At 46.1% G+C, this 22,787-nt stretch overlaps 1 protein-coding gene across 7 annotated transcripts in view; it reads right to left on the bottom strand.

The window, feature by feature from the left end:
• The window catches only part of LOC126530877 (uncharacterized), a 114,843-nt gene that overhangs the window by 49,708 nt on the left and 42,348 nt on the right, over positions 1–22,787 (bottom strand). For 5 of the 7 annotated variants that reach the window (XM_050178183.3, XM_050178186.3, XM_050178189.3 and 2 more), the window contains 6 exons: positions 18,565–18,729; positions 15,368–15,536; positions 10,763–10,986; positions 10,199–10,328; positions 8,277–8,554; positions 6,903–7,226 (listed from right to left, as the gene is read on the bottom strand). In XM_050178183.3, coding sequence (XP_050034140.2) covers positions 6,903–7,226; positions 8,277–8,554; positions 10,199–10,328; positions 10,763–10,986; positions 15,368–15,536; positions 18,565–18,729 — 1,290 coding nt within the window. The remainder of the gene's footprint in view (positions 1–6,902; positions 7,227–8,276; positions 8,555–10,198; positions 10,329–10,762; positions 10,987–15,367; positions 15,537–18,564; positions 18,730–22,787) is intronic. The other 2 variants (XM_050178185.3, XM_050178188.3) reach the window with 1 other exon arrangement.

Below are 22,787 nucleotides of genomic sequence, written 5' to 3'. Positions count from 1 at the left end.
TCCATTGGGCGTGAACTTCGGCCTCTCAAACTTGGAGCCAAATTCACCCTTTTGACCGTCCTTAGCTCCGCGAGCCCGACGCGTCACAAACTCCTCGGCTAGCTCGGCGGCTCTAGCCACCGTACTAACGTCTGGCCTATCCAAGACCCAGTACCGCACGTTCTCAGGTAACCGACTATAAAACTGTTCTAGCCCGAAACACTGCAGAACTTTCTCGTGATCACCCAACGCTTTCTCTTCTTTGAGCCACTCCTGCATGTTTGACATAAGCCTGTAGGCAAACTCTGTATATGACTCACTTTTACCTTTCTCATTTTCCCGAAACTTCCGTCGGAACGCCTCCGCTGACAGCCTGTACTTTTTTAGCAGACTCGATTTCACTTTCTCGAAATCCTCTGCCTCCTCTCTCTTCAAGCGAGCGACTACGTCGGCCGCCTCGCCGGGTAACAAAGTGAGCAAGCGCTGTGGCCACGTTTCCCGAGAGAACCCCTGCTTCTTGCACGTTCGCTCAAAGTTAACCAGGAACAAACCAATGTCCTCTCCAAGCTTAAACGGCCGCATCAGGTCAGTCATTTTGAACAATACTCGTTCTCCTGCACCGTGTGCCTGACTTCCATTACGAGCGCGTTCCATCTCTACCTCGAGACGCTTCATTTCCAAAGCGTGGTCGCGCTCTTCTTTTTCTTTCTCTTTTTGTTCTTTTCGTTCGCGCTCCTGTCTTTTTGCCGTCTCCCTCTCCTCAATGGTCTCAAGGCATTCCGACAGCTCGTCATCCTCAGCTTCTAACTCCAGAATAGCCCTTAGCAGTTCCGGTTTTCTGAGTTTGTCTGAGACATCCAGACCCAACTCTCTTGCAAGCTCCAGCAATTTCGGTTTGCGCAACGACTTCAAATCCATGGCTGCTCTGAATGCTGCTTTCTCTACTGCCTACTATTGTCTTGCCGCAAACTAACCCGGCAGCAAAGACAACCACAATTACCAGCTCTGTTTCTGACACTAACAAAAGCCTGGCAAAACTCAGAAGAAGAAAGTCCCGCACTCACCAAACCTCGCAGCCAAGAATTCAGCGCAGTCGTTCCGCTGCAGGCAACCAGTCATCACACAGGGCTCGTTGCACTGCTCCCGGATGGTCGTTGTGCTGCTCAGCATACAGTCAACTGCATATCTTCGCTGCTGGCCTCCGTTGTCGCGATCTCACCGCTACCAGCCAGTTGTTGGGTATCGCACCGCTGGCACGAGTTGTTGCAAACTCAGCGCTGACACCCGTTGTTGCAATCGGGTCGCAAGCCCCAAGGGTAGCGTTGGCCTGGCGGCCTGGGGCACTGGAAGCATCCGAAGGTCTCGGCAAAGCATGAGTCGACTGGTAACAGAACAACTGGTTTATTCTAACATCGCAAAAGAGCGCGCGGTCAGGTCGACCGAAGTGGAGAGACGGGAGAGCACGTAACTCAACGGATGAAATCGGAGCCTCTCTCTTGGCGTCCGGGGGCAGCTGCTTTTATAGTCTCGGAGTCGAGGGCAAGAGGGAACGCCTCGTCACTGGCGCACGTGACGGCGCCACAGACACGCTGAGAGACAGGTTGAGACGAGTGTAGTGACGCATCGCCAACCCGGCGCCTGTCAGACCTCCTCGCTTCACACTTGGGGAGCTCCTCTCCCCGGCTGCCGCGCTTTGACAAGCGTGGGCACACACACACACACGCACACACGAAGACACATGGCACTGAAACACGCCTGGACGCGCTTGGCGGGGAGACTGCGGGAGCTCCGAACGGGCCAAAATGTCCGCCGCTTTGAACGAAGCTCCGGCGTCCGTTGCATCCGCGCCGGCTATACCGCGCGTTGTAGGCGAAACGTAACAGCACTCTATGGGGTACGTGGTGGTGCCGCAAAGCCATACGAATTATCGGGCATCCGGAAAGTCGGCCGTCGACTGTACACTGGCAACTCCTCCAGCCGATGACATGGCGTCAAAGACAAGTCGTTGCGATTCCTCTCTCTTACTCGAGCCAACGTTACAGCGACTTTCGTTCCCTTTCAATAAAATTACAGCTAATTTTCCCTGATAGAAGCACAAGTTCCCCGAGTTTTCCCGGAGTATTTCCAGACTACTAAAGATCCCTGAGAATTCCCGGTTTTCCCAATTGGTAGACACCCTGCCTTTGAACCAATCTTTCATTTTTTTTTTTCCACTAAGAACATTTAGGAGTTCCAGCATAAAAGAAGCCAAAGCATGCTCGACGTACAGTTCAACCTTATCAGAAGCTTGTTACGCACGACCACAGACCTACACACTCGTTGAAACATTCGCTTTATTACCGCATTCGGCGACTCTTCCCCAACACTGTCCCCGTGCTGTCAATCTGGGCACATCCCACCACACACACTGCGTGCCACCCACATTTTCCTTCCTCTCTCGCCATCGCACTCTCGCCACCTGGTCCATCCCCTGGCAACTACAGTCAACCCAGCTTTGCCTCACATCACTTGTAGATCTCGATCCGCTTACGCCACCACAATCTCTCCTTACAACTCTCCCCATCGAAATGTAAAGCGGTACGGGAAGAGAGAAGCTGTGGTTCATGATAGAGTACCAACTGGTCTGCATGGGCAATAAATGGTTCAATAATGTTCCATAGTAGGGACACTCAAAACAGTCATTGTCGCTTAACCGCTTGACTTCACGATAAGGTCCACGTCGCCGCGGAGCCGACTTGGCTGAGACACACAGGACAGCATCACTCAAGGAGGGACTATCTAAGAGGTGACCGTGTTTAATGGTTGTTGGCTGCCAATGATGGTTGTAACTCGACTTCTGCACTTGCCAAGCAGCTGATTGATGCTTCTGGCATACTTGAGAGCCTCTTCAAGGCACTTCTGGAGTTCTGCTGCAAAGACATAGTGTGACGCTGCCGTATGTTCCGTATCTTCCACGTCACCTGCGGGTTCCCATGGGGTGCGAAGCTCGCGGACGTAACATAGCAAGGCTAGAGTATATCAAGTGACTACGCTCTCTGTAATATGCATGGGAAGGGCGATCTCAAGTATGAGCTGGTCACAGTCCCTGTGGTTGGAGACCTTGTGGTTCACAGTCCTTGTAAGGGCACTGCTTAATGGTGCCATTTTGGCACTTGACCATTTGTCCCGCCGGTAGGTACGGTAGCCTAAGGTTTTTCTTAGGGGTGTGCGATATCAACATTTTCGAATACGAACCGAATATGAATACTTAGCATCAAATATCAAATAATAATATGCATATGCATTTATTAGCAAGTTGGTTTATTTTAACACGTTGGAACACTGCAATTACATTGTCACTGGTAAAGAAAATTGAACTAGTAAGCCGTTACACTAAATGATTGTGTATTTGGCTGATGTTAGCTTTGTAAAATTGAATAATTTCTGATTGGGGGGTGGAACCTGCAAAAGAGTGCACATTCACAGTTTGCAAACCCATGCCCCTTGCTACTGAGAGGCTGGCTTTCCTGCAAAGCTTGGACCTGCAGTGGCTAAGCATGTTTTACAGGTGAAATTTAGCCAGCAGCATGAAATTTCTGCTACATTCAGCACAAGATCACCCCAATATTCTTAGATTAGATAGAAACAACTGCTAAGAACCGTGTCAGCTTGTGCGCAGCTGGAATATATTCGATTTGATTTGAATAATCATATCTAAATGAATATTCAAAATTTTCGAATATTCACGCACCTGTAGTTTTCATGTTTGTTGCCGCTCACAGAGGGAAGAGCTCTGGAAATTTAGTTCATTTGTCGAGAATCACCAGCAAGTACAGTGGAACCCCGTTGATACATTCCTCGCCGGTGCATTTTCCGGGCTGCTACATAGTGTTTTCGTGGTCCCTTCCTAAATCCCAATGACTCCTATGTATTATGTTCTCATTTGATATAGCACCATTCTGTAATGTTTCCGCATCTTACGTTGCATTTGAAAGTGCCCACCACGCAAATATAACGGCACAGAGAGAAATCGATTCTCGCATGTTGCAACAAGCAACGAATTCGTTGCAACAAGCTACCAATTCATTGCAACAAGCGACCAATTTGTTGACACAAGCTAAGAATTTGTTGCAACAAACTATCAACATTTGCAATAAATGAACAAAGTTGCAGAAGTCAGGCGCAACACAAACAATGGAAGAAAGCATGCACAGAGCAGTTGGCGAAGCATCTGAACCCGCGTGCATCGACTAAAACCTACCGGGAGCCACACACGCTGGGCCAATTCTGCCAAGTACAGGGCTACATTTACTTTGAGGCCTGCAAGGGTCTTGTTTGCATTTCACGATCGCCGGTTCTTTTTAGTCAGCTTTGGTGCCTCTTAATTATACACACACGCATCTGCCATTCCTGGTCACGGTATGAGCACCGAGACATCTAATAACTGCACTGGCAGCCACTCTCACTGTTTGACATTGTGCTGTGGCGATTTATGCCCTTCCTCACGGTTACCCAGCTGATAGGTTTTATTTCCCCGGTCCTTTTAAAAACTTATCAACTGTGCTTGTGGCCAGGAGGTGTAGATGGCAAGGGCTCAATAATATCGACACTAGGCTCTTCAATGGGAGTTGTGGCCCACTGGACTATTCATAAGGGCCTCAGGATTCTGGCATCGAGCTTTTTGTGTGTTGACAGACAGCATGGTACTGCACATATGTCAGCCCGCATGCTGAGCCAGACAAACCATGCTGAGACAAGTCTCATGGTTTTGAAAAATCCGGAATGGCCTGCAGTGGATTGGTTGTGTGCCATCTTCAGTTGCCAGGTGTCAGAGATGGCCAGGTAGCAATGGTACCTTCTTGTTGCCTCTTTGCCGAACAAGCAGTTCGCTTGGTTCTAGTTCTGTTGTCTCTGCGAGATCACGAAAAAGGCGGTGATCAGGGTCCAAGCTTAGGACCCTAGTCCCTTGGACCACAGTCTTCAGTTCTGAGAGACGGCCGTCACAAGCCTGTTCTTCGATGAGCCATCCTGTGTCGCCTAAGAGTGTGGCATTCTCTTCCAAGGCTACTGCTACTTGCTCAAATGTAATTTCCGCTTCAGGTTCTGGAGCAGCAATGGGTAACAGCGCCCCATACAGACTGTCACTTGGGCGGTCTTCACACTGGAGAGGGGCTCTGCTCAAGGCATCAGTGGGTATCTTTGCCTGTCACCATCTGTGCTTGATTTGGCATGCCCTACAGCCGTAGGACCCAATGCTTGACTCTAGGCAAAGCTTGGTCGGTGAACATCCATGACAAGGGAAGAGTGGTCGCAGTGAATAGCAAGCTCGGCAAATTCAAGGTAGGCTTGTCCACTGCCCACACTACTGCAAGGCACTCCCACACCTGGACAGTATAATGGCTTTCAGCCTCTGTAAGAACCCTGCTAATGAAAGAAACAGGCCGCAGTGCATCAGGGCTAGCTCGCACTAACACAGCTGCAATGCGAACACCCCTTGCATCAGTTTGAACCTCAAAAGGCCAGTTTGGATCTGGAAGGCCCAAAACTGCATCCTGAGCTAAGGATTGCTTAAGTGCAGCATAAAGCCTGCTCTTGACTCTCTGCCCACTTCCATGGCTCATTCTTCTTCAAAAGGTCCCTGAGTGAATGCTGTCAATGAGAAGTATGGGATGAAGTTCCTATAATAGTAAGCAAGCCCCAGGAAGGCTTGCAACTGCTTAATTGTGCTGGGTCTTAGGTAACCTAGCAGTGCACACACCTTTTCTTCGTCTGGTCTGCCCTGCCCAGTTGAAATGATGTGGCCCAAGAACTTAAGGGAATGATGGCACACCTGTATTTTGTCTGGGTTAATCGTAAGACCAGCACGTTGCAGTACTTCCCTTACCTGCTCAATGTGACTCTCAAGGGTCCCCGAGTAGACTAGAACATATCTAAAGATGTCATAGCGAAGTGGTGATTAATCCCCTGTAGCATGCAGTCCATCAAGGTTTGAAAAGTTGCCAGGCCACCTGCCACATTGAAGGGCATCCTGACGAATTCAAACCTATCCTGATGGCAGATGAAGGCAGTTTTAATACTGTCGGCTTTGCAAACAGAAATCAGGAAAAACCCTTGGGAGAGATCGAAGCTTGAGAACCACTGAACTCGGCCAAGTTGTGCTAGCAACCAGTCTAGTCTGTTCAAGGCATTGGGTAGGCAGGTACCTTGGTTCGTGCATTTAACGGTCGGTGGTCTACAGTAAGCTGGTAGCCTCTAGAATTCATCGGGACGAGCACTAGGGCGTTAGTCCAAGGGCTACTGTGTCACCTTTTATGAACCTGCTCTAGGAGGTCATGTATACAGCGTTAAACGATTTTCTGCTTCTTAGCATTCATTGGACGCAGCTTGCATCTCACAGGCACGCTATTCTCTGTGCATTGCTGAAGCATCTGTGCAGCACTGAACAAGGGTGGTACACCCAGGAATTATAGTGAACAAAGGGCTAAAGTCAAGAGTAGCTATAGAAAAACTAGTTATAATTTGAAATCAGCATGAAGAACTGATTGAAACAGTGAAGTTTAGTTCAGAATGAACCAAAAATAAAGAAAAACATTTTAGAACTCACGTACCCTCACACCTTCGACACGATTCGTTCATTTTTTGGCGAACACGACAACAACATGGCAATGGACCACGTTTTGCAGTGTAAAGGAAGAGCCGTCAAGCTGCTGCAAGGCAAAGCTGGGCAAAGTAAGTTTACCAACTTTTGGAAATAAATTTTTGCTTAGCAGGTCATTTCTTTTGTCTCATTCTCGCGATAATGAAATTCCCGCAAAAGTCTATTTTTCCGTCGACTTCGTTATAGCAGGTTTCGACTGTATTTGTCAGCGAATGTGTTAATGTCCTGTAGCGAACTGTCATGATCAAAACACCCTGTCCTTACAAGTGGACAGCATAGGAGGTACCTGGACAGAGACTGTAGATGCTCCATGCTGCTGCTGATGCTGATGCTGCTGTTGCTGATGTTGCTGCTGCTGTTGCTGTTGCTGTTGTTGCTGCTGCTGTTGTTGCTGCTGTTGCTGCTGTTGCTGCTGCTGCTGTTGCTGCTGCTGTTGCTGCGGGGTGGGCGGCGGATGCCCATGCAGTGCTAGGAAGCCCGGCTGAAGGGGAGCCTGAAGCAGAAAGCCCCCTTGATGATGCATTGTTCCACCAGCACCCTCGGCAGACTCGGCCCCGACCAAGGTGAGCGAACTCAGCTGGCCTGCCACTGTCTCACATCCTGGTGGCTCCTGCAGCAGCCAAAGCCAATGCAGCGGTCCGTGAGGTAAGGCAGCGAGAGAAGCAAGTGTAGCTCATTGTTTGTGCTGTGCTGAGATACTGTAAAAATTAAAATAAAATTCTGGAATTTTAAGTGCTAAAACAACAATCTGATTATGAGGCACATCGTAGTGAGGTACTTCGGATTAATTTCGTCCACCTGAGATTCTTCCACATGCACACCTTGTACGGTACATGAACGTTTCTGCTTTTCACCCCTATAGAAATGAGGCCACCCCTGCCAAGATCGACCCCCCGAACTTTAGCTCTAGTCACAGGGCTACAGCACTTGATGTCAAGCTACTTTGTCCCAACCACGATGTGCTACCTGTTGGGGTGTGGGATTAAGAAATTTAGAATAATAATGAATCGAAAATGCCATATTAGATTCAGTCTTCAAATCGAATCGTCAGTAACTGTAGATACTAATATTTTTCTAATAGCTTTTCAATAGCTTAAATAATTAAGTGTTTGCAATGAAACATTAAGCTGGAGCAAAAATGTGATAAATTTCATCCCGGGGTCCATAGGAGACAAAAAACACAAGAAGCTATGAATTGGAGAGCACTATACCTTGCTCTGAGAGCTAGACCTTTCCTTCTATCATCATAACTCCCACTCTCTGAGGAATCCCGGGTATGAAACAAGCTGATTACATTTTTCCGAATGCTAAATTCAATCTTCTAACAAACCAGCACTTCATTTATGATGATCAATGCTATAACAGAAACTCACTAACACTATGAATACAAGGATGTGAACATCATTTTATATTAATGAAAAATAACGGCTGTTTTATATTCAAAAACTTCTTTGAAAAGTCACTCTTCGATTCGTATTCAATTCGGTCTCAAAAACTGCCATTCACACATTCCCAATTAACCTGAAGATTCCCCACAACCTTCTCGATCTAGGAAGCTTTTACGGGACTAATTTCTTTTAATCTTCGGTTTCGGCTCCACAGAAGGATGTCCCCAAGAACGAGCGAACAAAGATTGGGCTCCTGCCCCCCCCCCATCTACCTGAGTATCCAGAAGGCCAGGCTTGCGGGCTTCCATGTTGGTCGGCGGTTGTACGTAAGGCAAATACACCAGCTGCTGCGGTGGCTGCTGTTGGTGTGGATGGTGGTGGTGGTGGTGATGGTGGTGATGGTGAGGATGGGAAGGGACTGGTCCCCGCGGTGGGGCCAGGGGACTCAACAACAGGCTGCCACCGCCCAAGGGGGCAGGGCCCCCTCGAGGCCGCACCCCTTGGACCAGCCCGCCTGCCATATCTGGCGACATCAGCGGCACGCCAGCAACTGGGCCACAAAATATCCTTTTAAGCCAAACAGAAGTTCCAAGCATGCTTAACTCTTGTAGTAAGCAGGTTCGGGGAAAACTAAGTGAGGTATGGTTGCCATAGACACTACAGTAATTGCTTTATCATTTGGCCTTCGGGAATTCACAAAATCTGATCATTTGAACTTGAACATCAAACCGTGCCTATCTCATCATGTATGTTTCTGTCATTTGCCCAGTGTTTTCTCACAATAAATCGTAAGCAATTCCGACTTCAACATTATTACAACCGCCCAGGCATAAATATCTGCCACACAGTGATACAGACCGCTTAAAAATTGTGTCATCATGTACAATGTTGACCTTTTTCAATGACATGTGGACATAACGTGGCAAGATGACAAAAACAAACACATCGGCATGCTACTCAAAATAGTTCACGCTCTTTTTGAATCAGCTACTTTCTATGAATAGATTGCCATAGTATGACATAATTAATCCTTTCTGCGCCGTGCTATTACCCTGAAATCCTACCAGAAATTGCGCCAGCTTTTTAATGTGGAATTCTTTATGAAAAACAAGCTAGACAATATGTGTTTTATTATCTTAATTTCAAGTGATTCATTGCAAAAGTGAATCTTAAAAGAAGTACCGTATTTGCGCAATTCTAATGCACACCTTTTTAGCATAAAAGATGCATAAAAATTTGCACGCACATTACAATCGTAAGTAATTCTACTCAAAATCAAAAACTAAACCGATTCATTAAAAATATAATAAGAAATAAAATAGCTCCAAGCAAGGTAGCTAGCCACACTGCCATCAAATGGGTCATCTGAAGAAAACGACGCTCGGACATCGCAAGGTGGGTCCGTGGTGCATGGAATGCCCTCTCACAGACAGTGGAAGAAGCGTGGCATTTCTAATGCAATAAATAGAACTGGAGACCACTTTCTGCGGTCGGTGGATGGCAAAAAGGAGGTGTTGTTGGACTCCGATAGCAACTAGCCACTAAGATTCAGCTGCATGCCTGTCTGTATGCCTTTGTATGTTCCATAACATTGTTTCAACATGGTATGCATCGACTCGGGTTTCGTTGCTTGATGTGCGCGGTATAATTGGCAACAAGTTATCTTCTTGGATATTTGGGCGGTAATATAACTGCGCGTTACAGTCGGTGGTGCGGTAGAATCGTGCAAATACAGTACACAAGAAAATAAAATGCACCACCAACGAGAAAATGAAAATTGCAAGAGAATAAAAGGCACTGTTGACCAGCTGAGCTCGTCATGGGCCATTTTTACCAGAACCACGCAGACGAACCCAGCTTGTCGATGGCATGGAAAGGGTTAAGGAAAGGGTGGAAGCACCAAACTGGCTTCCAACTCCAGGCTGTTCTCGTGGCATATTTTTTTTTTTCTTTTTTCACCCCAAAGATTACGATGAAGCAACCTCTCAACTGTACAAGCGGCACATGCTGCACTATTTAAAAAGCATTACATGGCCCTGCTGCATGTATGCACGAGGCTTAGTCCTTTTCGGGAACGAGCACAGGAGCCTTTAAACAATACACAAGCAGCAAGGCCAACCAAGTCCTTTCCAGTGAAAGAAATTAAACAAAAACCTCTGCACACTGTCAGCTCAAGAGCAATGCGGCCACCTACCAGCCTGAGGGTTGAGCAGCAGGCCCGTTGGAGCCAAGGGTGCCGCTTCCAGCACCGACGGTCCTGCCAATGGCCAGACAGGTGGCAATGACAGAGCGCCTCCTTCCCTAGGTGCAGCACCCCATGGGAGCTGCAACAAGACCTACTCCGTTAGAGCTGCAAGGCTACGCCTATTAATAATCATGGTTCTCCCCACGGTGGGCAGCCTGGTAAATGCTGCCTACTGCACTAGTTGACTGCCCACCAACCCTTTGAGGGTGGACTCTGCAGTTACAATGGTTGCTCTGATCGAAGTTTTTATCCTTTTTTTTTTTCCCACAAGCCTCAGCTGTTCCCCTGTCACATGGGGAAATATTTAAAAGAATTGTGACATATAAGGTGAGAAAATTGCACTTTTCTGTAGGCTGTTCAACAAGCCTCAGGAAGACTGTTCTCTTTTGTGCAGCGTCCAAAATGCACAAAACAGTTCCAGACCCGAACAACCCCAAAGTTTCTAAATTACTGTAAAGGGGCTAAACTTGCAGTGAGTAGGATCAGCCAATGCGCGCTCTCAGGGCTGCTCACCTGTGCCACATAAAGCTGTGGCCGAGGTGCCGGTGGAGCAGCGGCAGGGGGTGGATGAGGTGCTTGGGCAGGAGCCACGGAGCTTGCTTCCTCACCGACCTGTGGCCCCGTGGATGCTGTCGACTCCGGTGCAGCCGACGTAAGTGAGGGCACCTCAGAGGGTGAGGTCGCCACAGGCGGTGGCGCCTGCACCACCGTCGGTAGCGAGCTCACGTTGAACGAGTCTGGGGGGGGAGGGGGAGAAGTCAAACAGAAGAGCAAGTCAAACTTTCGCGTAAACCATCACACATAATTACTTGTAATCAGTTACACTTCTGGCAGTCTTGTAGTTAAAAGATTACTTTTTTTTTTCATTAACCAATTATGCATAACCAGTTACTATACTGAAGCAAGAAGCTGCAACAGGTGACGCAGCTTTGGGCAAATGAATTTCGCAGGAACTAAAGTAGAACGCCTGCGGTTGTGTCACGCCGCAGCCTCGCGGATGCACATGTTCGAGCAGGCAAACCTGTGCACTCAGTATGTGCTTTCTCACCTTAACGCTCCACCAGATGTTGGCCAATAAATTGAACTGCCATTGATATGGCTCAGTGGCAATTGCCAGTTCAGAAGTTGATGCCAGGAAATCACTTAAAGATTTTCTTTTTTTTTCAGCCTTTCACGGGCTCTGTCAGGAACACCTTCTCCAAGCCACAGTGACAACGAAGTGCTATGCTTCATCGAGGACCCAGACACGAGCAACAGGCACTGAGTAACCACAAACTTTTGCGCAACATTTTGGTACCTTATGTCCTCGCCCTTCTCTCCAGCGAACAGGTTGGGCAAGTTTCAGTGTCGCTACTGTTATCTTCACCAGAAAATGAGGAAAGATGACAGACGTAAAATTTTGAAATGCAATTGTTAGTCAAGATAAACAATGTGTGAAGGGATACAGAGGATGTAGAGAAACAACCAGACTAGTTCTATTTACTGCATATGTGCAACGTTGATACATAAGTTGGCCTACAAGTTGGCCCTACATAAGTTGGCCCACTCACCCAAGTGACCACATTTGCTTGATACTTTATTTGCTCATATATCTCAACACCTTCAATGTCCAAATGCATTATAGAAGGGCGTAGTCAGAAGAAAGCAGTGCAGTATTACATGTAACAATCGTGATTGTGTTGAGGACAGAAAAGAGTGGGCGTTTCCACAGATTCTAAATCAATCAACAACTTCGCGAGACAAAAATACATGACCTGCAAGGTTATGTCAAATCTTGGTGGCAAATGATTGCATGGAATAATGATGAATGAGACATTTCGTGCAAAAGGATTTAGAATGCACAAAGCAATTTTCATGGAAGATACACTTCCGTGAAGTCCTTGCCCAGTTTAAAAAAAAAAGCTATAGCTAAGCCAAATCTAAGCAAAGTTGAGGCACCAATTCAATCGAAGGCCCTGTTGTCGAGTACTTGCCTACGCTGTGGGAGGTTGCGAGTTCCACTGCCCATATCAATGCATCAAAGTTTTAAAAGCTGTTTGTGCTTATTGCTTTGACAGGAGTTTGAGTGTCGCAGGCTCATTCCCAAGGGCTTAACAGAACAAAAGAACTAAAGCCTGTCTGCATGCATTTTAAATCCACTTGAAAACAAAAAAGGCCTTTATCCTTGCTGCAAGAGTGTTGATTTTGGAATGAGTAATAGTTAAACCTCGATATAACAAATCGGGTAAATTCTTCTTCGTTATATCGAAATTTCGTTGTATTGAAATTTGACCTCTTATGCAAATAAGTACACTTGCCGATCGATTTTTCTTACAAGGAAAGGGGCTGCAGAATTTTCCGAACAATCGGGCAGTCGAAAAAAGCAAACTTGAATGGGAAAACAATTCATTTTGATTAATTTGGGAGTCGGCAACCAATGATCCAGTTTTATGCCACGTCGACGGTATCTTCACATTGGCGGTACAGATTAAGCGAAGCCAGCCATGCTCTCGCGTGCACTCCGCCCCCTCATTGCTGGTAGCATCACCCACACAGGGACGATGCTATCATGAAAAGTATTGGCAGTGGGGAGCAAATGCTTTGTCTGCCTTTCGCTCCAACGTGTCACCGAAAGTCGCGACTACACAATCTCCAATACTAAATGGGCGGGAAGACTGCTTACATGATGCCACACAGTCTCAGCACACACACTCTTTGCACCTGCGGCAGATTGCCTCTAAAGCTGGGTGCGCGGCCGCATATGCGCTCAACCGTGCGCTTACAGCCATGCGTAGCCACGGCCGAGACGCACACCAGAAGTCGAGACCTATGCAAACTTAATCCCCGGTCGCCCCCCTTGCCCCCCTCGCGTGCGCTTGATTGCATTACTGCAAGCTTGCTCCCCTCCCCCTCTTTCTCTTTGTTTGCGAGGGAAGGCGTTACTCGTGAAGCCACCATCTTTCTTGTCTCACCCTCGCACACTTTCACTCGCACCTAAAGCACACAACGCGCAGGTGCGATAGGATCTTATCGCACTTTATACCCAACATGATGCGAGAGTTCCACATCGGCAGTCACCCTTTGAGAGGTGCGTTTGGCTGTATGTGTCCGCTGTATGTGTCCGCTGTATTTGGCTGTATGTGTCCGCAGAAGTTTCCATTTATTGTCTCGGCATTCCTTTACGGCGGCAGTGAAACTTCATTATACAGTCGAACCCAACTATATCGAACCCGTTTACATCGAATTATTCTATATATCGAACAATTTCTGGTCACGGTATAGTTACAATGAGTATATATAGCAAAAATTACGCTTACATCGAACAAATATTGCAGTGACTCCCGATATATAGAACGTCAAGTGGCGGAAAAGTGCCCCCAGAAGTTGGCTTTCCCTCGCGGTAGCGGGGAAACCCGGCGGCGCGGCTCCATCCAACCGCTCTCCCTACCGTGACCGCGCTGCCTCGGGCTGTTCGGGCGAGCCGTCGACACTCCCCCTGTCGCGCATAGTGGAGGGTGGAGGCCACATCCTCCCTCTTTATCATCTTTCACTTCCCATTCCCTCTCCCCTGACGACGCTTCGCCGTGCTTCATCACGGGTTGCAGAATCAAGCGTCCTTCCTTTCTTTATATCATTATCTATCGACACTCCCCAGCAAAAAATGATCCTGGCCCGCCTCAGCGCTTGCTCAGACAGCCAATCAGAGGCTCTTGTGCTGTCTTCGTGCAAGATGGCGAAAGTGCGAGTTGTCTGGCTGCTTTTCTGGTTTATCGTGTTTGCGCCTTGTGGGCCTTGTCCCGCAGTGTTGCCGTGATGAAGCGGCAGAATTCGCCTTTCGTCGTGAAGCTCAAAATCACAAATTGCGTCAAACGCGATGAGAAGTTGGATGTCCCGCAGCGTGCAAGATTCCGAGCACTTTCGGCACGATTAGGGCTAAAGTGGCCAGACTCGCAACCCGGTGCCCATAGCGCCCGACACGTATGCACGGCCGTGTACGAGGGGTTCTTCATACGTACCGGTTTCCACGTGCTCGGTGATGACTAAATTTTCATGAATGCGACGAAGCCGTTGCCGGTATTGCCGAAGTTTGGAGCGAGCTGTCAAAATTTCCAGGACATTCGAATCAACGGTGGGCGAGTTTGTGAGTGCAGATGATGGTGTCGCGACCACGGGAGAGCCCGGAAACAAAGACTATATCGCCGACATCGTACCGAGCACAAATGAAAGTAGGCACATTGAGGAAAGCAACTACGGTCCTTTGCCCACATCCTCCGAATTGATCGGTGCACTCGCATTAGTCCGGTGCTTCTGCGCGAATGCGGAAGGTTGCGGCCTCAGCTGCTCCGACTCCTTAGACAACATGGGGAAGTGCGTGCGTCGCAGGCAGCGAAATTGCCCAAGCAGAAGAAAATGCAGGACTAACTTATGCGAAACTAAGCTAGTTTCTTTAATAAAGTGATTTTATAAATGGTATGTGCTTTTATGACATCCAATTATTTAGCAGGCTTATATCGAATTATGCTCTATATCAAACTGATAGGAGTTTTTTTGCGAGTTCGATATAGCCGGGTTTGACTGTAGTGAAATCACATACAAACACAGTTCGTTATATTGAGGTTACAAATACACGGTGTTGTATGGACAAGAGGTTATAAGAAGTAAGAGAAGTAAGTAAACAAGAGAAAAAATTTCCACTGGACTTTTTGGCAATGAATTAAATGTTTTTCTCACAGCTGCCAAAAAATGAATGTAACTGACTTCTTAATTCACAATCATAATAGTGTGAAATGTAACCACAGATTATTTGAAGACCACCTTAGTGTCACCCAAGGCAGCTCATAGGCACTGGCCAGCAGGCTCCAAAAATGGAACACAGAGGCCCAACTTCAGCGTGATGCAGCACATAGACATTCACGAAATTTCGATATTTATCTGTGGCACATGGACGACAAATTACGCAATTATCATTGCCGACACTCACATTTCTGAAAATAGTGTTAATGTTTGTTCATCTCACGTAGGATACTTCCTGCAAGAGGAATTCTTAGAGGAATCATTGGGCCAGGAAGGCTTGAGACTCAGTGCGTCTGCAAACTAATGAACAAGCCACGAGTCCAACAGGCATCATAGACCACTGACCAGCCTTGACTGCCCTGAGGGCAGCGTTGCGTGCTTCCGTGAGGCTGGAGTCCCGATGCAGCAGGGACACCCCTCCAAAGCTGCTCGCCTTGGTCACAGCTGGGCCACCCGGAACCCCACCGCCCTTGGTCAGTACCGAGTAGAACTTGCCCCCCGCCAGTGGCTCACCCTGCACCAAAGGCCCCCCCAACATCAGGTCTGTAAGCAAGTTGTTGCCAAAGGAGCTTCGCATGCATTTTGCATGCCTGACTGTGTGTAACCATACTGTAGGATTGCATGTATAATTTGGCTTTGTTTTACTATGTGCCTGTCTGAATAGCTCTGAATAACTCAGTCATGCACATATTTACCCAATCTCTTTTGTGGCTTTTTGCATGTCTTTCAGTAAAAATCGACATGTATGCTTTTCTTTATAGGCGAATGGAAAGTGCTAAAAATGCTAGATGTATTTCCTTCTTTTATGTGCTAAAAATGGTGTCACAACTTGTGTATATCTTTATATGTATTTCATTTTATTCAGTGTTTTCATCATGCCTTGTAAGGGTTCTAAGCCTCATCAAGCTGTTTACAACAGCTTTTAGCTGACGATGCCTCCAAAAATTACTTTGCAATCTTTGTAAATAAACTTCAGTGCGGGTCATATGCATTCGTGCAGAGGCATCTCTCTCTCTCTCTCTCTCTCTCTCTCTCTCTCTCTCTCTCTCTCTCTCTCTCTGAACAAGATAAAAATCCTCGAGGATGGGCTATTGTGCAATAAGCATCACTGGACAGCAGTGCTGCATACCACAGGGTTGCCTACTAAAATTACTACAGGGAAATTTGGCACTGTGACCGTCCAGCTGCCATGGGAACGATGGGTAGCACATGGATTTGTCTTAACTTGATGCTTTATTTCCAAGCAGCCATAACTCTCTGAACACGCAAGCGCAGCGAGTCCCAGCACACACGCATAATCATTGCGAACTGTTAAATTTAAGATGCAATATTTTATCGAAAACTACCAATTTGCAATGCTGCAAAGTAGTTTAAAGCCAGAAGGACGAAAGGCTAGAAATTCATGTACTATGTACTATTTATGTAAATTCATGTGCATCATTCCAAGGCTGGCTGAACAGCCATACTAGTAGCTCATGTAGACCACTAGCACCAAATTTTGCTCTAGTAACTTTCTTTTTGCAGAAAATTACATGTTGCTTACATCTAAGGCACAGAAAGAAAACCATGATGAAACAGCACAAGAGAAAAAGGCAGTAAAGAGAAAGCGCACACACAAGAAAATAAAAACACACGAGAGAGTCCCCTTTTATTCACTCACTCTGTCTCAACCACTTAAAACAGAGCCCGATCTCAGCACACCCAGGCAAGGCACACCCTTCACAAATACAAGCGGGGAAAGTGAATGCACTAACTTTTTCGCCGGTAAGATGTGACACCCACTAGATCGATGCCAACAATCTTGATGGTAGTACACTTGCTCTGCCATCACTGATGCTTTATCCCTCTCTGTCACACTTCTGCCACTTTTGCTACTAATTTCTGGCCTAAACTTGCCTATCAAACCTGCTGTCACCAGCATCAAATGGCTGCAACATAAGACCACTCTTTCATTGTTTAATAATTGCAGGTGTAAATGCCTAGCTTCAATGCGCTTTCGTTTCTGTGCAAGTTTTTTTTTTTCTTATTTTCTTCAATACAATTTTCCTTGCAACGCATTTTAATCCTGCACTTATAATGCACACAAATGCACAACTTTGGAAACAAATTACACATGGACCATGTGCAACACATTAGTTCACATTTTTCCTCACCAAACTGTTTCTGCAATCTATACATCCAAGGTGTCTTTATACATACAACGCCATAAAACCAGGTGCATAGGAGAAGGCTTCCAAAATGTGGCCAAAAGCAACAAGCATAGGGAAGCATAGGGAAGCATGGGTAGCTTTGCCAGAAAGACAGCAGTATTCAAGGCTAAACTTATGTTGTAAGCCAAACATGTGCAACAGCCAGTTCATGGTGCAGAGCACAATGCTATGACAATGTGCTTGGCCATCCATACATGCCCAGTGTGCTACTTCTTCCATATGACTAATAATACGCTGTCTATAATATTTTAACAAATAATGTTGCAAGGCAAAGACAAAATTGCTTAGTGGGAGAATCACTTCAAAGATAAAAGATGCTCTAAGAAGATAAACCCTATCAAAGAACTTTAAAAGACACACTGGTGTTTTCACATCACCGACAGCAGCTGGAATGTGGTGCAACAAAGGCCTTCAATATCAGGACAGGAGATGGTGATGTTGGCAAGCCATCCACTGCCCTAAGTGACAATGAGTTAAAAGTACCTTACCAGCACATGTACAAAATTGACAGGGTTCGTTGTGCATGTTGCAGAAAAACTTATCTTCTTGTTTGTTTGTTTTTTACCTGCACAATAAATATGTGTGGGTGTTCTTCTAATAAAAATTACAGTTGCAAGTCCGTGCTTGTTTTGTGCCCTTATTTTGTCTGTTCTCCCTATCTTTATGCAAGTGCTGCATAAACAACGTGAACATGTATAGACTTGTTCAGTTATTGACCCTATTCTTGTCAACACTACAAAATTGCACAATGTAGAAGCAATGCTAGTGGGCGGCACTCCATTTTTTCCATTGCATCTACTCAAGGCTGGCCAACGTGCACTGGTCGCGCTGGTCAAGAATGTGTCCCCTGAACTCAAACCTTATCATGGCACACTCATACTGACGGCACAGAATAACAGACGGAAGGTGAAACAAAGGCAAAAGGAAAAGCTTGCAGCTCGGAGGAGTTCGATGGACAGCATCACAGCACACCTGCGTGTAGCTTCAGAGAAACTGATCTCGCGGCCATTTCTTTTTGCTTCCTTCCCAACCTGCCGCAGAGTTACTGATCTGTCCAATGCTTCTATCAAATTCTTTTGACCCACTTTCATTTCACCTTTTCCAGATTATCTCTACATTCGCGTTCCTTATTATTTCTACATTTTATACGTTTGCTTCATATGCTTGTAACTAAAAAAAAGGAGTTCCTCGGTTTTCATTATTCTTTTTGCCCAATGTATGTTATGTATGTGGCCAAATTGTCGGGACACTTTCCCAGAGGGGAGGCTGCACCTTGCAGGTAGACAATGCACGTAATGGGGAGTGGGGCATACAGGGGACGCTCGCACACACCTGCGCAACCCCCTCGGCTGCCTTGGGGGCGAGCAGGAGGCGCGCCCCCAAGTGCCGGCGCCGCTCCGACGAGTCCGAATCTGTGCTGCTCCAGGGGCGATTGTCGCCGCTCCACTGAAGCTCCTCCTGGCTACTGCGGCTGGCGGGGGAGTCCCCAACCCCTTCCTAAGAGCAGCAGCAGCACAGAGGGACAGGGCAAGCAAGAGGAACAAGCGTCATGCGGACAGTCCACCACCACCACCACTAGTGCTTATCAGAAGAAGCACCGCCACCCGAGCACAAGGTGGCAAAGCCACATCCACATACAGTAAACCCTCCTTTTAACAAAATCACTTTATTAGAAATATCACATTAGACGAAGTTTACTTTTGTTCCCTCATTACTATGACTTTCTTATACCTTTCCTGATTTTAAAGAAATACTGCTTATAGCGAAACCACTTTTCTGCTTTGTTTCAACGAGGGTTTACTATACAGTGGGAAGGGCTGGGAAAGGCAGGGAAAAGGAGCTGGACAGCTGTTCACCGGGAGTGTTTAGTTATGAAGAAGAAACGAAACGTTAACAGACTGCCGCTCAGCACCTTTTATGGAAAGCCCAGTTTTGTACAGCTCACTTGAAAGCATTGTTATGCTCATGCAAGCGATTGCAAGTAGCTGTAAGTGATTGCCATCCAAATTAAGCAAGCAGAAACAAACAGTGCCCTCCAATTAGACAGCTTAGAAAGTTTAGAAAGTTCATTACCGTGTATGTACATTTTTCTTCCTGTACGCATACTCAAGTTCAGCACAATGTTGCAGTCATATTAAAGATTAGTGTTTGTTCTTATGTTCAGCAGTGACAAAGTAAACTAATTATACCCTAGAAGCCAATGACCAGCCCGGCGAGATGTGAGTCATGTGCAATTAGTTGCTTCCTTTCAATGAAACTGGCACTGCCAGACTTCATACACAAAGCTTTGTTTGTGATTACAACAAGGTCCCTGTAAAAGCTCAGGCTGCAAAGTAAAGGATGGAATGCTTAACTTTTATGCCCAGCCTCCTTATTTCAGCACTGGCAGTGGCAGATGCATTCAAGTCTCTTGTGCAACAAATTTTCGTTAACTTAATTTCTCAATCATGCTAGAAAGCTTAAAAGACGTCACTTTTAATGCATAGGAAAAGCAGAGCCATGAAATGCAGGAAATGCAAAGAAAAAAAGCAGAAATTGGTATGCCAGAGTGGCAAGAAGCATATCTGAAAGCAACCTAGGGTGAAAGCGAGGAAGTTAGCTGCCATTCACAATACAGCCATCACTGTAGCCTCCCTGATTTTGTACATACTAGACCACGAAAGCTTTTTATGTTGAAGAGGTTTTTCTCATTATGCTTTTTAGATTCAACAGGCTTTCCAGTAACTTGCTGAATGTTCCATACACACAACTGTTCTACAAGTTTGCTGTAATCAATGGAAGGTTGTGTGCAGCTAATGTTAGACTACAAAAAGCAACCTCGAATTCTACCTTTCAGTATTCTCCATGCACAGTAGCGCTAAAAAGAACGCATTCATGCAATCAGTTGAAGAATGACCTTTCTGTAAAACACCCCATATAGCAATGGACTTTTCTGATGGGTTATACACACGACCACACACATCTATGCATGATAAGTGACATTCTACCACCACTGGCTCCATAAAGCCAGACTCTCAGCATCTGATTGAGTTGGCACTACAAACTGTTAAGCACACACCCCCTCCTTTCTATTTTTCCACACACTCGTTCTCAGTAGGCTATAAATGCCAGGTGTAAATAATTTGGTATTTGCACCACTCAGACACAAAAGACTTAGCTTGAGGTCGGCGAACTACCAACACATTAACAGTTCCGCACTGCTGCATTACCGAAGCTACCTTGCTTAATTAAGCTACAAGGAGCCATTAACACATTCACTGTGACACAGGTCACAAGTGGGTCATGGCAGTTATTCCCCCTGCAATAGTGCAGGGCTTTCTTACGGTGCTTTGCTAGAAACCAACAGAGAGAGAAAATTGTTGTGTTTGATCCAACGCGTTGTGGTGCCATCTCTCAGCACCTTGAGAAACTTTCAAAGGAGAACGACTCCCTCGTGAATCTTCGGTGTGTCATGACACACCAGAGGCATATTATATTTGAGTCTCAGGTTTCACGTGCCAAAACTACGAAAAGACTATGAGACACGGCACAGTGGACTCAGAGTTCATTATGACCACCTGGGCCTCTTTACATCCACCTAAATAAAAGAACAGGTGCGTTTCACCGCCATCGAAGTGCGGCCACTGCAGCCGGGATCGAACGCATAACTTCAAGCTCAGCAGTACAACGTTACAGCCACTATGCCACCAAGGCAAGCGTGATTAATGTTTGCTGCAATACAATGCACATGGAAACAATATCTTTACTTAATTGACACTCATCACTACGGGGATGCCCTACACTCTCGCATCCCCCAGCATCAATCACCCACAAGACTAATATGTTCGCTTACCTGTATGGCACAGGCACAATTGTAGGAACCTGCATTGTGGTTACACAGCTACAAGAAATGGAATTATGATAGCACTTCCTCTTATATGAACGAGAACAAACGGAACTGAGGGGCTCGATTTTTATTCATCATGAGTCACGAGTACATGAACTTTTTGGGTGACCGTAACTCGTGGGTACCTGTGACGCCTGCAACAGAAAGGATGTTCCACATTCGCCGCCAAGGTTTGTGATTGGTGGCACTGGCTAACACTCCCAGGGTTAGTTCTAGTAGTTAAACGTATATACCCCAGAAAGTGGATGGGAAAACAGTGCCATGGTAGCTCAATTGGTAAGAGCATCGCACCCGTAATACAAAGACATGGGATCATTCCCCACCTGCAGTCAGTTGTTTTTTTCGTCCATTTTCATTAATTTATCATTCAACTGGTAAGTACAAGTAATTTCCTCCTATGATAGCGGTTCTTCTTCTTGACTTTGGTACATTGCCTCTATCAAACTACAGAAATTCCAGTGCAGCTTTATGCAGTGCTTGATGTGGTTTGAGCCACCTCCAATGTAATTGCACTCTATTGCAATTAGGCAAACTCTACGTACGATGCACCCACCACAACTGGGCAGGATGTCCTGGCTGTACGAGATAATTGTGCTGTCACTGAATTCACAGCAAGCCTCATCAAGGCTATTGTCTCTTAGTGCAAGTCACATGCTCTGCTCCTCTATGATTCAAGTGTACTTAAAAAAGCCAAGAAATTATGGGACATGCTACACAAGCTGACTATGCTGCCACACTAACTACTGCTGAACTAGAGCAACTATGGCTTGAGAGACTCTTGTATAAACTGCAAGCCCGAAGAAAGCGGATAAATCAAGCAACAAAACCTCACGATACAGACTTCAGGAATAGCAAAGCACTTAAACTTCTGAAGGCTCCAGCTATTGAATCAATGAAATGAACCCGTTGCAGTGAGCTGGGCTCACAATGGAAAAAATGCATTTCACATGGAACCACTGATGGGCTATGCCTGTCAGTTTGCTCTTACTTAGCTTTTTCTTACTGCACTGAATAGCAACAGAACTTTCACATAAAGGAGATTCACCTATTTGTTTTTTGTTTGACAGTGTTTCAACAGAAGTAAAAATAGACACACGGCAATATCAGTATATTCTATATTGCTTTCAATATGAAAAGCATATCAATTTTAAAGCCAATGAAGAGGAGTCACACTGATTTATTTCTGACTGAAGTGTCTGCCTCCATGCTACTTTCCATTAGTGCAATCCCCAGTGAAAAGCAAGCGCATAACATTGTCATCCCCTACAGCTACCATGTTATTTTCTTTTTTTTTTCAATATCTAAGAAAACTAGCCACAGAGTTCTAGTGCATTTGTTTGAATATGCAGAGAGCTAGAAATTGTACTGATCACCGAGCTAATGACGTGAAAGTAAGGTTTTCCAAGCATACTCTTAATAGCAAATGGCAACCAATGTTTTCTTTGCACCTACGAGCAATTTTATCAGTACAGTGCTGCCTCCACTTTTATAACAGAGAGCGCAGGACTCGACAGCTGACATTACACAGAGTACTACTGGATCAATGAAATCAAATTGGCAAGGTTTTTTTTTTTTTCATATTATACAATGTTACCAGATCAGTAAATAAAATTGTCCCGTGCATTTGGCAGGCGGTTCTAAATGTACAGCGGTAAATAACAGCTCCCGC

This window comes from Dermacentor andersoni, chromosome 5 (genome assembly GCF_023375885.2).
Source record: "Dermacentor andersoni chromosome 5, qqDerAnde1_hic_scaffold, whole genome shotgun sequence".
Classification (NCBI taxonomy): domain Eukaryota; kingdom Metazoa; phylum Arthropoda; class Arachnida; order Ixodida; family Ixodidae; genus Dermacentor; species Dermacentor andersoni.
The sequence above is the reverse complement of the archived record's forward strand: the minus strand, read 5'-3'. Positions and strand labels throughout refer to the sequence as shown.